The sequence below is a fragment of the Pseudochaenichthys georgianus genome, chromosome 12 (assembly GCF_902827115.2).
Source record: "Pseudochaenichthys georgianus chromosome 12, fPseGeo1.2, whole genome shotgun sequence".
In the NCBI taxonomy this organism is placed as follows: Eukaryota; Metazoa; Chordata; class Actinopteri; order Perciformes; family Channichthyidae; genus Pseudochaenichthys; species Pseudochaenichthys georgianus.
In genome coordinates, this window is record NC_047514.1 from 26608253 (window position 1) to 26624986 (window position 16734).

Consider the following 16734-nt stretch of genomic DNA (forward strand, 5'->3'; position numbering starts at 1 on the left):
AATGACTTGCTCGCTCTATGACGCGTTGAACACAATGGGAGCAAATTACTCTGAATGCTGCGACGCAGCACCTGAGATTACTTCCAAGAAGTTGTTCACGTTCTCAATTTCTTACGTTTAACGTTATATTCGTTCGGTACACACCTGTACCGAACCGAACGGCCCGTACCGAATAATTTCAGTACGTGTACCGTTACACACCTAGTGGAAAGGCTATGATGCTAATTAATGCTAATCAATGCAACGTATGCTAATTGCAGGATGCTATTGCAAGTTTCTAATTGCTGAGGACGAATGCTAAAAAAACAAAATAAAATAAGGTCAGTATCTGGAAAACAAAAGCCAGATTGCTCTGCAGCGTACTTCACCTCTCTGATACTGCGACCTATCAGAGAAGACAACTTTATTTTTGTCTCTGTTGAAATGCTGTAAGAGGGGTGAGGGATGGAAACGAGTGATGGAACTCAGATTATTGAAGGACGGAGTGAAAGAAGAGCAGGAGGAAGGGGGAACAGAGGGGATATCTGTGCCTATATTCTTCAGCTGAAAGGATGATACCCTGATGGAGAGATAAGAGAAAGAGAGGATAAGGGAGAAAGGGGACATTAGAAAATGGAGAAGGCGAGGGCAGAGTGAAAGATAGGCTGAAAATGGATACCATGTTGGTTCTGTGGAGAAGAAGAGGATAGCAGCTCCAGCAGTTTTAGCGATGAAGAGATAGCGATTGAGGGAAAGCGTTTGAATAGGGAAGGATAGAAAGAGTGTGGATATCTCTTCCTGTTGATGCTCTGTCAAACACTGACTCCACTGTTGTGTAGTATGATCCCAGCCAGCTGAGATACCATCAACCAGGCATGAACTCGGGACAGAGCAGGAAAATGTGGGGACTGGTGAGGGAACGTGAGATGCCTCGGAGTCTCTCAGTGTCACCAAGTATTAGTTAAGGACATGGAAGTGAAACAAATGAAGTGGCCCACAGTGGAAACTACTTGTGTATGCAAATCTGGCTCCTAATAAGCAGACACGCGTTTTTTGGATAAACATAAACAAGCCGACTGGGGGAATGACACGAATGAGAACTCGCAGCAATTTAATGGCTGAATTATCATGATTCTTGTAATGCGTCCCTTTGGTTCCACGATTAAGTATGACACACACAGCTGGGACCAGACTGAAGATGTTGCTGGGAGCATGTTCCGCTTGTCTAGCAGGGTTCGTCTGCGTCTGGCCCTGAGCCAAACCTCACAGCCCCCACATGCTTAGCTGCATGCCGCAATGTCACATCTCACAAACATTTCCCCAAAGCCGGGTTCACATTAGACTGACGCGCTCCTACAGCTATTACCCATCCACCTCACCCACTATGTACACAGCTGCCTCCCGGAGGATCCCTAACACAAACAGGATCCTAGAAATCCCCAATCCGACGTATCTTAAGTATGATGGAGACATCCTGGACCTGGTTTAGCTGAGCCGGACCACTCAAGTTCTGCTTGGATCGGGAACCACTTGTCGCTGGCACCGCCTTCCTCCCTAAGGGCCTTTTCATAGACTGAGCCAAGGCGAAACAATGGGCCAAAGCTGGAAGAAATCACACCGCAGGCCCGGTGCCAGGCAGACCAAAAGAGAGACAGAGAAATAAATAGAGAACAACAACAATGTGGGATGACAAGCTTTGCTATATCTCTTCCTTTTTATAGAGGCTGCATAGAGACATAGATATGATTGAATGGGCATATGGAAGCTGCTCCACCTTCAGGGCTGTTGTCAAGGCTTTGTGGTGCTCTGTCAGGAGCCGCTGGCATGAGCCTGAAGGAAGGAGAGGCAAAGAGGAAGAAAGGTGGCCAGCTCATGGAAGAGCTGAGTGGCTGTTTGTATTCCTGAGAGCCAAGAAGTGACCGCATGTCATCGACATGACCGAGCAGTGATTGGATAATATCTCTAACTCAGTGTCATTCCAGGCTACTTGGAGAAGAGACTTAGCTCTTTGATCTAGGCTTAATGCGAGGAACCGGGGAGTCGGAGTGTCTTTTCGATTTCTCTCTTTGTTTATCTCTCCTTCAGCAGAAATACTATGGCCCTCATCACTTATTACAGGTTTTCATGCATTTGTGTTTGAATATATGTGTTTACGTTTCACTGTTATATATGAAAAGAGCTGATGTGAAAAGCATCCATTTTAGTTTTTTTATTTAGTTTTCTTTAATGGTCAGAAAGTATCCCACTGTGTGACAGAAAGAAAAATAAGCTTTTGTAGTGCTTCTGCAGATTGGCAGCCTACCCCACCCTCTGAGTCATGGTCTGATACATTGCATCAGGAGCAGCACTCTGCTACTGGTGCATCCGTTTCTTCTGTTTTCTCCATCATTAATACAGATTACAGATGTGGGGGTCTAACTGTTAAAAGGGGCTAGTCTCTTTGGCGATTAAGACTATTGTCCCAATCCATTGTTGAAATTGCTTGTTAAAAAGCAGTTTTAGAAATGATATTATTTATATATGTAAAGAAAGACGTGGTGTATGGTTAGTTTATTAAAGTAAAGACCAATTTTCCATTGATCTGAGAAAACATTTTTGTACGGTGACTCAAATTGAAGGCCAATTCATACTGTGTGAGTCAGGCTGTCCACTTTTTTCTTGGTGACGCAAATGTCTTCATCCCCCATGTCTTTGAGGGGTCGTAACAGAACATCTGCTGGCAGCCCAAGAGGAAGAAATAATAATAACAAGAAGAAGAAAGATTGTGGTTACACAATAAAAACAAAGAAGACACCAAAATGTTTTTTGAGGAGATCTGAAGTCACCGCTATTTCCCACAAGTACATTGTACAGTGTAGAAAATACAAAACGGCCAAATCGTATTGAACAGAAGCAGAAAAAATAAATAAGCCCTCACTGAAGCACGAGACTCACTGCATTGCAAAGCTACTATATGTATCTGTTTATGTCGCACAAATGAGTAAGTCTTATTTGCATTCATATTTATTCCAGTTGTTCTTTGAAAATCATCTAGAATAACATTGTATTTTACATGAACAATAAAATATGATTTTCTATTAAACCCAACTTTGAAAGTGGGAAATGGAAAGCTCCAACTGAGTCAAATTGAAAGCTGTGTAACTGTTAAAGGTCTGAGTGGAAATGTTTTTTGTATTATATAGATGTTATTGGAGTAAGCAATGGGAAATGACAAGTCATAGCTGCATCGGTCCATTCAAAATGCCTTTTCTCTTTTCCTTCGTGCACCAAGTGGGAGGAAATAGCTTTGATAGCTGATGATTTTGAAAAGACCTCTCACTTGGCGCGTTAACTGTCAAGTGGATTCACAGTGCCACACTTCCAATTCTGAACATGGGTTTAAAATAACCCCGAAACGCCTGCTGAGCTTCATCCTGCACCGTGCAACTAATCTGTTTAAAACTGAGTAAATATAATTGCGCATGAACCCTTCTGATGTTGATCTGTGTTAGCAGATAGCCACTCCTTTAAATGTTAGATATGCATCATGTTAAGTAGCGTTAGCTTCTACCACAACAGTTCATATGTAAACAATAAGCTGAATTAATTCAAAAAAGTCTAAATGTACCCAGTCACCAGAGTGCAATGTTTTGTTTTATTATCCTGTAGTGAAATCCTGCCTCCCTCTCACTTAATCACCCAGGCATGTTGATTAAGTCTCTAATTTGTAGCAGTGAAAAGAAGGGGGAGATGGAGTTGTTGGTGTGTGTGTGTGTGTGTGTGTGTGTGTGTGTGTGTGTGTGTGTGTGTGTGTGTGTGTGTGTGTGTGTGTGTGTGTGTGTGTGTGTGTGTGTGTGTGTGTGTGTGTGTGTGTGTGTGTGTGTGTGTGTGTGTGTGTGTGTGTGTGTGTGTGTGTGTGTGTGTGTGTGTGTGTGTGTGTGTGTGTGTGTGTGTGTGTGTGTTGTACAGCATATGAGCCAGTCATTGCAGAGGATTACTACGGAGAACATCTCTGTTTTACATTACTTCATTAGGCACCCTTTGATAACCTTTCATTTCATATTATTAGTTGTATTTAATCCCGGCCCCTGTCTGAGCCGCTGTTTGCAAGACGGCAAAAGCCTTTGGAGAGACAACGCCTCTACAAGTGGAGGGCTGCGTAATTGAGAAGCCACGAGAGGCTCGGCGTTACACTGATTTCTGAACAGCTGCTGTGAGATGAGCTGTTAAGCACGACCTGTTAGCGTTACTAGAAATCAGGGTAAAATACAACCTTCGTAGATTTACTAGAGAACAGAAGTTTCAAAGATAACCATGGAAATGATGTTATGTTAGATATGATCATTAATAATTAGAGTTAGGATCCCTTTGATACTGTCTAAGGTTGCCATGTAACGGAAAAGAGTTCACATGATTTGATCAATTCTCTGCATATATGTTTGTTAGTGGTGAGTGTTGGAGTCTGCCATCCCGAAGAAGGATTTCAATTACCCACACATGAGAGATTCACAGAAAGTCACTTTCCGACAGCGCTTCAACTTACTCCTAATGCCTACCAAACAACTACGGCTGCTAGAACATTAAAATCCTTCAACTGTAAGTGCAAACGGTGTCTTTTCTTGTAAAGCAGTCACAAGGAAATGCAATCTATTTGTCACTGAGGTTGCTGCTGCCTGTGATTATTAATCAAAAACAATACAGTGTAGGTTTGCAGGGGCTGCATTTTAAACAGATGCACCACCTGCTCCTGTTGTATATGTGACAGTGGAGCTGCTCCGGGACTTTAGTGCATGATCAAACACTTTCTGTTCCCAACAGTAAACAGCAGTGCTGCAAAGTCCAACGGGACCTGAATCTAAAGAATTATATCATTTTAACTAACTTCACATAAGACACACAATATCATCAGGTTCTAACATTGTTCTTTGCTCCAATGTCTTTAAAGAGGCCTTGTTATGCTTTGGGGGTTGTCCCTTTCCTGTAGAGTTATTTCGGTTGTTGTGCATGTGGTCTCAAAGGCTTCTCTCCAAGGTCCCTGGGGATCACCGGAAAGGAGGCGACTTCGGCTCTCGATTAGCTAGTGCTCCAACACTTTGAACATGATAGGCTATGATAAGTGTCGGGACATCTCGTTGGTGGTTGACCAATCACAACAGAGCCAGCCAGCTAACCAATCAGAGCAGACTGGGCTCTGGTTTCAGACAGAGGGTGAAAAGAGGTGCTGCAGCACAGGCAGGATGAAAAAAATAAAGAGCTTTTTGAACATTAAAGCCTGGAGACATTAGTAGAGGCACCTAATACAAATATGAACATGCACATTAGCAGAATATGGCCCCTTTAAAGTAAACTGAGGGAAAATCCTATGATTTTTACTGTAAAATACCATCTTCTGTTTTAAAAACTAAACTAGCCCAGCTTTAATCATCCACAAATCAAGTGATGCATGGAAGCATGTTGCCCAGTTTAGCCGCTCAATCTCCACCCCAGAATCTACCCGTAGGCTGTTATTATTTCTTTCTTTGTGGAGGGGTATGGTGTGTGTTATTGTCGCTTCCATTCCCCTTCTATGCATTGTTAATGGTATACTGTGGAAAGTGAAAAGGTCAGAGACCACACACCTAATATTTGCTGTCCATAACTGCATTCATACAGTATACTAATGGATCTATTCAAGTTGGCTCACAGAGGCACGTCACATACGTTGGTTGAAAGCTGCAATTACCTAGATTCCCAATAAAGCCCCATAATGCATTAATGGTCTGTGCTTGTCATCTTTTGTCCATACTTACATATAATTGAAATGTGAGGCTTTTCATTTCCCATCACTTGTCACCAGAATGTGTGTGTCCAAAGCCTCGCTCATTACGAGCTGCATCACACACACACTACATGTATTAAATAAGGACACTATGACAGTATGTTCTGCTGCAGAAAGAAAACATTTGATTGTCTTATAATGTATCTGTATTTATTGCATTGTTTTGCTATACCTTAAACCAGTGATTCTCAAATGGGGGTACGCGGACCCCTGGGGGTACGTTGGGGTACTGCAGGGGGTACGTGAGATTTAAAAATAAATAAAAAGTTAATTAAAAAAATAATCTTAGTAAAATAAGTTAAATAGAAAACACAATTGTATATAAAACATTCCTAGAACCACCAAGGGGGTCCTCATATAAACATGTCAAATGTGTGTATTGTATTTTATAGTTTTTCACAATAACATATTACTAAAATTGAAAAACTCCTTGGAAAAATCTGTTTTATAAAAGTGTTATGTTATTTTTTTTCATGCATAAAATGAAAATATCCTTAGTTTGTTGTAATGCATACCACGAAGGAGTTAATACATCACACACTGAGGGAACATCACTATATTGTAATTATTTATATTCGATCAAAAATGTTCGGGATCGGTCAGGGGGTACTTGGCTGAGAAAATGTTTCAAAGGGGGAACGCTACTGAAAAAAGTTTGAGAAGCACTGCCTTAAACTATAGCCCCTTTAAATGTTTTGCAGAGAGGTAACATGCGTAATCGCACCCTCCCTTAAAACACGTACTGGCCGATGTGTTCCTCCTCTCAGTTAACGCCTCCGCCGGATGGCATTTAGTCACTTTTGTGTAAATAGATTGTGTTTTTTTCGGATTGAAAGGGGATATGAGGGCTCACTAACAATGTCCAGTACACCCAGCTTTTTATATGGCCGGCCATCTGTTTGCCAGAACTGAAGTTTTAACAAGGGCTTTGAAAATATCAGCAATGATGTGGATATAAATATTCACAATAAAGTACATCACGGTTTAAAGTGTCAAGTAAAATCTCCGAATCCCCTCCTTCTCTTCCCCCCGGCAAACGCTAGATCTGTTCACCGCTGATAATCTTATCATAATCAGATTTCACTCATCACCCGGTGCCGGCAGATCCACATCTCTGTTACTGATCAGCCCTGTGACATAATGAAAGCCTATCGAAGCACTCAATCTTCTTGTCTGCAGGGCTGAAGATCCGCGAGGTGATGATCAACGTGTCCCGGCAGCAGGTGGAGGACTTCCATGGCCCGGAGGACTACTGGTGTCTGTGTGTCGCCTGGAGCCACCTGGGGACCTCCAAGAGCCGCAAGGCCACCGTGCGCATCGCCTGTAAGCACCGTGCCGCTTTGATACCACACTGCCCTTATTGTTCTTGAAAAGGTTACTTCTCCGGCTGGTGGCATGGTTGTGTAGAAGCAATCATTGCATCATGCTCGTGTGTGAGCGGAAGGTCACACGTGAAACAACATGTCGTCATGCTGTTGTGGTTGTTCTTTAATGCATGTTGTTTATTCTCTTTTCCAGACCTGAGGAAGAACTTTGAGCAGGACCCCCAAGGCACAGAGGTGCCTCTGAACGGCATGATTGTGTTGCACTGCCGTCCCCCAGAGGGAGTGCCCGTGGCTGAGGTGAGGGCTTCCTGCTCTTCAAACAAGTAGCATGTTCTCCTGTGTGGCTGCAGTCGTGTGTCTGCTTTCCTTTCAGTGTAACTCTGTATTCATGATACGCTGTGTTGATACTCTGCAGCCCCACACGCATCTGCACATCTCGTCACTTTAAAGCTGCAGTTGATGAGCTGGAGATGCAATTTATATAGCTTTCTGAGGCTCGCTCTGCTCAAGAAGGAGATATTATTCATATACTGGGAGTAACAATGTGCATCGTGTGTTCTCTTTCCGCTGGGTTCTCTGGTAGAAGTGTGTACGGCACTACGGCTATGACATATTTAGATGCCATGTATTCATTTCACTCTCAGTATCATTCCCTCGCCTCCGAGTGTGTGTGTGTGTGTGTGTGTGTGTGTGTGTGTGTGTGTGTGTGTGTGTGTGTGTGTGTGTGTGTGTGTGTGTGTGTGTGTGTGTGTGTGTGTGTGTGTGTGTGTGTGTGTGTGTGTGTGTGTGTGTGTGTGTGTGTGTGTGTGTGTGTGTGTGTGTGTGTGTGTGTGTGTGTGTGTGTGTGTGTGTGTGTGTGTGTGTGTGTGTGTGTGTGTGTGTGTGTGTGTGTGTGTGTGTTTGAAAGGGAGAGCCTGTCACTGCCATTTTAATTTTACTTTGAATTTAAAATGAGGCTCTTGCGGACGGTCCTGTTGTGCGGCACTCTGATGTTGTGAGCCTGCATGTGACGGCTCAGCAGGCAGATGTCAATATCAAAGCCTGTGTGCTGGAGCATCGGAAGCTTTGCATTTACTTAAAGGCACAGTCCGTGATCCATACGTAAACAACATGACAGCCACATCAGCTCATTGCAGAGCACGGGGCCCAAGCGCTGCTACTGCTCCCAACATGTGGAATTGTCTTGACATACACTGACTTAAAAGTGTGTTATTTGTTATGATACTAAAGCCTTGGTTACATTAGTTCTGTTATTATAAGAAATATAAGTTTATATCTGAATATCTGATCAGTTGAAAGAAAATAACAACAATGTGTTTATCTGTGTATGTCAAACGTAATTATTTTAACAGTCAGAATAAGGAAAGTTAAACATGAATTTGATCAATAGCATTATAAAAAACGAATTCAAATGTACTATTGATAATAATCGTATTGATATTTTAAATTCCTTTGTCCACAATAATTCTGTAGTGAAAATCTGATATTGTGATTGGTCCTGATTATTATTATGCGTGCGTGCGTGCGTGCGTGCGATGAATGATTCAGCTCTCACAAATGGAGCATCGGTGTACCACTAGTCTCCCAGATGCATTGTGGTCATCAAATAGCCAACTCCTCATGCATTCATTAATGTGGCTGGCTAACAAAGAGAACGGTGATAGTCCATTATGCAGGGACAAATCCAGCTCTCTCTAGTATGACTGGCATTAAGAAAACTCTCACCGCGAGTTGGGATGGCTGTACTTTCCTCTCTTCGTGGCTGTAGGGACTGCTGAGAGGTGAAAGCCTGTTTCTGTAACCAGCTCTGTGAAATGTGGCTCAGAGAGAAGCTGTAGCTCAGCCACATTTTGAGTTTAAGGAATTGAGGTCATGGTGCAGAGTGATCGCTGAACCACATGTGTATTCTGAGGCATATTTATTTTGGTCACAATATGTATTAGGATTTTTCATAGTCTTGTCATTTGCAACCGATGCTACAGTAATGGTGAATCAGACTTTGAAAGTGGCCGAGTGGTCCCGATGCAAAGGGAATGAGTTCCAAGTCAGCATGCTGTTTTAAGACACAAACGCTGGAGAGCCGACTTTACAGCTTGAAATCCCCTTATGCTCTCCTCGTGTTCTCAGAGGCAACACTAATAGTGAGAGAGGGAAGAACTTTATCCGCATCGCGCCGTAACTAAGCCACACAAGAGCGTGCTGGGCTGCTGTGTAGGATGTTAATGAAAATCACAGAATGCTATATTATCTGTCCCAGCAGTGATAGAGGCAATAATCTGTGCACACTGTAAATCCGACCACAGAGGATGTATCACAGTAAAACAGCTTAAGTCTGCTTCAGTTTATTGGTGACAAGAGTCAAGATGGCCAAATCTCTTCACTTGGCTCTGCTTTTTATAGACAGCGAGCTGCTAAGAAAACAGATTATATGCACTGTGATGTTGAAGTTATTAAATTGTTTGCTCTGTTTAGGCAAAGATAATCACGTAATGATTTTTCTTAAAGGCAAACTGAAATGTAAATCCCCTCTTGCTAAGCAGTCAATATGGAAACTCAAAACGTAATTACCAAAAAGAAAACAGAGCCCCGAAGTCGAAGCTGTGAGTTGTACAGAGGTCATTGTTCATCACAACAACTTGACCCGGGGAAAACTAATGTGGGACTAAGACCGAACTGAGTGTGAGAGCTGCCAATGACTCAGCATATGTTACAATAACATCAACGAAAAGTACAACAAGTTAGAATCAGTGCTAAGCTAAGGCACCCTTAGCATGGAAGCTAGGTAGCCTAGCTTGCTAGCATCGACTTTTTGAAAATATTACACATTTGAAAGCAGATGGGACCTTTCAAATGCTGTCAATGTTGTATATGGACATACACTAAATCCCTTAATGGAGAAAAGACACCCAAGAAACATCTGGTAATAATGATTGGGGAATACAAGATTATGAAATGCTCCAGGCTGCTGCACACTCCAGTTGACAGCATGTCTCATAGCAACTGCTGTCATAAACAACGTGCATGTAGGCCTGAAGCTTAGACACAGTTTATACAGGCATGTCAAAAAACAGTTTAAACTCTGTTAAAATTGTGAGATATGGAGAAGGAAGATAGTAGTGTAGTTATATCTTAAAAAGTGAGGAGAATATTGTTGTGGCCTACTTGAAAGCAATGCAGTCTGTTTTAAATTATAACTCCCAAGAGGATAAAGATCATGGCCGTGATAATGACTGCATCATTAATGTAGCACGAAGAAAACAATTAGGGCGCCATCAGGGATCATAACTGTCAGAAAATTACACTTTTGTATTTACAACTCTAGAGTTTATAGCCTTGCAAACGAGTGATTAGTTGCAGTAGCTGAATAAAATGCCATATACTCATTTAAAATACATGCAGGTGTTGTGGATAGCACTGAAGCATGAGTCTGGAACAACATGGCCTATTTTCAGGCCTTGGATATATTATTATATGTAATTGATTTAGGAGGGATTGATCACAACCTGGAGAGTAATCATTGTATCCAGTGTGACTGTAGGAGAAAATATATTATACAATACAGCCTCGTTAGAAAAAAACTATGCAAATAGCCTTTGAGTGTTGCCAGCTCCAAATTAATGGAGTGAAAATTACGGGTGCCGTTGTAAGGGTAAAAGTTTAGTGGGGGGGAAAAATAAAGGACTTAAATAACTTTAGAAAAAAAACGGTGTTACAATCATTAGCCCCACATTAACCGCCCAAGTATTCTATACCAAGTGTAATTAATCATCAGGCCTCTCATCCAAAGTCATTTGAAGTACTTAAAATGTAATTATTCAGAGATGAACATAACATTTCCAGAGATGGTGAGGAGATAAACCAAGGACACAACAAGGGTTTAGCCACCCCCGCCTCTACAATATGCTGCTGTCAGATTCGGAGCGCTCATTTGTTTAATGTGATTTCATGAAAGTCATTGTTGCATTGAGAAAAGGCCATACATGACTGAGGGGAGGCGGAGAGGGTGCAGCACTGAGGGGAGAGGGGGAGGGTGCAGCACTGAGGGGAGGCGGAGAGGGTGCAGCACTGAGGGGAGGCGGAGAGGGTGCAGCAATGAGGGGAGAGGGGGAGGGTGCTTGTTAACGAAACTCAACCTTAATTTAATCGGATGGAACAAAAGCTACTGCAATGCTTTGTAATCGTCTCCATGTCGCCTTCACTTCCCATGGAAATGATTGTAAATGTAGGGCGTTCCATTGGCGTTCAGAATAGTTCAGTGTTGAGGTGTGATGCAGGGTGGCATGGGAAGGATTTGAACTGAACACACTTGTTTGTGTCAAGTTTAAGACACAGATCAACACATCAACAGAACTGCTCGAGGACTGTTGGCTTCCTTATTTTTACCTCTTCAAAAAGTTTGAAGCTATCAGAAAATAATACTCTGCTGCGAGTTCCAGGGACCCCCTGCCGACCATGAGATGCGGCTTTCAATATCAGGAGTTTATTTAATTTGATCTCTCCTCTGGCTGAAAATGATCTTCTACCAAACAAGACAAGAGTGAAAACTTTCAGAGGGGCACAGTGCGGATCAGTTCTCATTAGCTTCAGTTTATATTGGCTGCTGTTTGACGGTCAACATGGCGACCTTGACACCACGTAGGCCCCCACCAGTAGACTGCCGTGAGGGCTGGTTGGCTGGGTTAGGTGTGGGGTAGTTCAACACTGGTTGCTGCTATCTAAGTGGAACAAATTTGCCAATTAAGCAAATCCGTTTCCTGTTCTCCCCAGGCGTTGGCTTATCAGGCTCATATGAGTCTGTCCTGCCTTCACATCAGCATGTGCATCTCTCTATCGCTTTACCCCGAAGGGGAGGTTCGAGGACCAACTCAGAATGCAAATCGCTCTCTGGGTTTATACACTTCCTAGAGCGAACTGAGCGCGGGGGACAGTGTGTGAGAGATAAATCAAAGCCAAAACATGAGACTGAAAAAACATCCAAAGTACAAGAAGATTATTTTAATTTACTTAAGCGTAAGAATTCCCTGAGATAAGGGGCCCCAAAAAATGAACACTCACAACCAAAGAGACTTCACATGTATTGTACTGCAGCGATCACAGAGAGAACAGAGGGACCATTAGTTTGCCACACTGAAGAACAAGAAACTACTTATTGGTTTTACTTATTTGTCTTTGTACACATTTTTACAGTTTCACGATCAGGGTGGAATGTAACTAAATACATGAACTCAATTACCATACTGAAGTATGACTTTGAAGCACTTGAGTATTTTCATTGTATGCTGGTACTTCTACTTCTCCACAATCATAGCTTAAGACATAAGATGCCAATTTACTTTGAGGATTCAGATTATTTAAATAAATAAATAAAAAACAACCAAGAAATGGTGATTTATTGTTGTGGATTAAACTACTGTTGAGACCCAACATTGAACCTTATAATCTTATCTGCTAATAAAAAATAAAAAATCTTCGGAAATGTGCTTTCATAATGAGTACTTGTACTCCTGATGTGTTGAGTATATCTTCATGCTAACGCAACGCGTATGTCCTTTACCTTAAAGCAGGACTCTGAAACTATTACTTTTATTTGCAACAGATTATTTGTACACTGTATACTACTTTTACTTTAGTGAAAGATCTAAAAGAGTTCACCACTTTTCCCAATGTGGGTGCTGGTAACAATTGTATGGACTTCCTATATGTGAAAAAATAGTATATATAGTTGCAAGAAAAAGTATGTGAACCCTTTGGAATGACCTGGATTTCTGCATAAATTGATCATAAAATGTGTTCTGATCTTCATCTGAGTCACAACAATAGACAAACACAGTCTGCTTAAACTAATACCACACAAACAATTTTTTCATGTTTTTATTGAACACACCATGTAAACATGTGAACCCCGAGGCTCTCAAAGCCTTGATGCTCATCAGTCCACGGTCAGACAAGTCGTCTATACATGGAGAAAGGTCAGCACTGTTGCTACTCTCCCTAGGAGTGGCCGTCCTGTAAAGATGACTGCAAGAGCACAGCGCAGGATGCTCAATGAGGTGAAGAAGAGTCCTAGAGAGTCAGCTAGAGACTTAAAGAAATCTCTGGCACATGCTAACATCTCTGTTGACGGATCTACGATACGTACAACACTGAACAAGAATGGAGTTCATGGAGGACACCACGGAGGAAGCCACTGCTGTCCAGAAAAAACATTGCTGCACGTTTGAAGTTTTCCAAAGAGCACCTGGATGTTCCACAGCACGACGGCAACATGTTCTGTGGACGGATGAAACCAACGCTGAGTTGCTTGGAAGGAACACACGACGCTATGTGTGGAGCATCCAAAGGGTTCACATACTTGTTCTTGCAACTGTACCTCTTATTCATTTTAAATCAAAATAGTATTTTGCCGGAAACATAATACTATTTGGTGGTGGTGGAAAACACATGCCCTCATCCTTATACGAATACAGCTAACAGGGACGGAGGGTGTCACAAACACGTTGCAACACTTCCACAGTCTTTCAGAGGGCAGTGATTGGTCCTCAGTGAAGGGCAGAGCCGTGCCGCAGTAATCGATAGAAACACAGCTCACTTGCTATCAATACCAACTCAAAAGAATTGATTCGAAACTTGTTGTCTTTTGAGTGTGCTTGCAAGGTTGCGTAGAACATGAAAATGCTCTTAAACAGTGCATGTTTGTGCAACTAAACATACTCTGGTGACACAAACATCCTCCTATAGTCTGTTTTGTAAACACTTCAGTTTGTAATTGAATTAAGTAGATCAGTAAAACTGCCCATTAGTTATTATTCCTTTTAACTCTGAATAAATAATCATTCTTGCATCATTAAAATTAGGTGTGATTTGTTTGTTGTTACTTTATTTTACATTAACTGCATTCAGGAGGGTTTTATGTGATTTATATTATTACATTCATAAAAATGTTTTATTTGAAATGAGGGTGAATTGTAGCATTGTATCATTATTATACTGCATGGCTCACTGTTTATTGTGTTGATATTACAGGTGTACTGCTTTGTAATGATCCAATCACAATGAAGCCGGTAAATATAATGTTTGAACTTGCTATCGTAAATGTATTATCTCAAGATGAGTCGTGTTGGCTGTTATTATTATTACAGTTTTCATATTTATTTTCTGTAAAAGCACCTTGTTGGCATCAAATCAAACTTAAAATGAAAGAAACACACTATATATATATATATATATATATATATGCAGAACGGTACATTTAAGAATGTATACATGTTGCACCCAATAAAGGTAGGGCTAGTTGAAACTACTTAAAGGCTGTATCCATGATATTACTTCATTTCATCTTCTGAAATATAGCACAGTAGAAGTATAACATTACATATAATGTAACTACCCAAGTAAAGTACCTACACATTTGACTTTAATACAGATATTCAAACTTCGTCTGTGACAGAGTTTTTCTCAAGTGTAATGTATAATTGATGTAACTCTACTTGCAAGCGATGGATGACCCTTCACCAACAATATCATATATAATGCTATTCAATCCCCATGCAATAAAACGACCATCATGAAGTTTAGAATGATTTAAACGTTTTGTTCCCGATAACTTCTGGTTCAACTCAAGGGTAATAAAGGATTGCATAAATTGAAATGTATTGTATTGCATTGTCATAATGTATCCCTCTTTTGTTCACCACCTTTAGCCTGCATACATACATACGGGTCTATTTGTAACACAAATTAATGCACAGCAATTCTACTTGAACGTTATTGTCCCCAAGGAGAGATGCCTCTTGCAGCCAGGTTAAACAAAGAAAACAGAGACATGTAGGCACACAGACTCGGGTCCTAAAAACAAACATTTATGTGTGGCACATTGTTAATGAGTAGAAAAGCCCTTCTCTGCAGTGCTTTATTAACTGAGTAATGATGCAAAATAGTCAGCAGCTGCACACTTATCCACCTCATTATGTTGACATGCTAGCTTGTGATAGAAATGAGATTTCTCATTGAAAATAAATGTTTGTAGTGTAATAAACTGTCTCTGAATTCTCCCTGTAGGCAACGCATTTAGTTGTAGTCAGTGTTTCCTGAGGTGACACATTATCCACTTAAAACATATTGAATTTCCACAATGTAATGGTTGTGTACTGGCCGCTTGATCCAAAATATAAAGCCCTAAGGCCACTTAGCCTTCAAGGCGATTTTGAGTGTTGACTCGCATTTAAAACATCCAAATACCTTCAATGAATGCCACAGTCACAGGTATGAGGGTTGTATTCACTCAATAGTCCATAGATCTGTAAGCGTCCAATACCGACTTATAACACTTTAAACTGCATTAGATCATTAAACACAAGTACAAACACCATCAGGCGTGCGGACACGTGCAGTCAAAAACATTACCTTGTAGACTTCCCCTTCGTCAGAATGGTGAAGTCATTTTGTACTCATGGTCTTGAGCACTAGATTCTGCTTGTCACATGGAACTCGGCCGTAACAATAACAAACATAAAGCTTGCGCAGTCCATGAACAAACAATACTATACGGAAACGTGTAATTATAACTCGTGATTATCCAATTCATTTAAGTTGAATTAAAAGAATATGCAACTGTCTCTCCGAACATAAATATTAACCATAAATAATAATACACCTAAATGGCTCTTACAAGTACAATTTTGCAACTTCTTTATGATGTGCCCCAGCTGAATACACGTTGAGAAAACAAAGGGTTGAGGGTTCATTTGTCTAGTCAGTGAATTCCCCACTTTACATTTCTCTAACACAGTTGTTTAATGTCGCCTGCTGCCTGCAGAACAACACGTTTTAGTTGAAGTAATTGAAATAATTTCCAAGTCATTTGAACATCATTTACTGAGTAGAGATAGCAAGTTGTGCTTGCATTGATACAGTTCTTGTAGTTGTACAACTGACCTTACAACACTGAACTTGTATAATTGTAAAAGTTTCTCTTATCTAGTAGTTGGTGACCAGAGATGGGGTCGTTACTAAAAAAAAAAGTAATATATTACATATTAAATATTACTTTAAAAAAAAGTAATATATTACACTACTTCGTTACTCTCTACATAAAGTAATTCGTTACTTTAGACTTCAGCCGAGCACGTACGAACTGCGCATGCGTGAGTGGCAATAACTCTCCTTACCAGCAGGCGGCGGTAGTGTGTATTCGTCATTCAAAACAGGCAACAACCGGAAAACAGAGAAGAAGAACAGACTACGTGTGTGATATAAATAAACAACAGCTATGTGCGTGTTTTTGCGTGTGTTTGTTGAGGTTTGATTATGACTGATTTTAGAAAGTAACGAAGTAACGCGTGTCGGGGCAATGTTAGTAACTGTAGTGTGATTACTGAATTATAAAAGTAACGCGTTACACTACTCCGTTACCGACAAAGTAATATTATTACGTGTTACTTTGTAACGCGTTACACCCAACTCTGTTGGTGACCAATAGCTGTATCCCCATTTAATGAATGTGACCTTTTCTTACAGCACTGCAACACATTCATGTTGCTTTAATTTAAAACGGTGAAGAAAGGGTGAAGGTATAAAAGTAAGGCAATGTAATCCTGGAGCTGCAGAGCCTTGTTTTGGGGTCAAACCTGTTTT

General features: G+C 41.0%; 1 protein-coding gene across 1 annotated transcript in view; it reads left to right on the forward strand.

Moving 5' to 3' along the window:
• The window catches only part of unc5da (unc-5 netrin receptor Da), a 245368-nt gene that overhangs the window by 179198 nt on the left and 49436 nt on the right, over window positions 1-16734 (forward strand). Inside the window, exons 3-4 of the mRNA XM_034095950.2 lie at window positions 6956-7099; window positions 7295-7398. Coding sequence (XP_033951841.1) covers window positions 6956-7099; window positions 7295-7398 — 248 coding nt within the window. The remainder of the gene's footprint in view (window positions 1-6955; window positions 7100-7294; window positions 7399-16734) is intronic.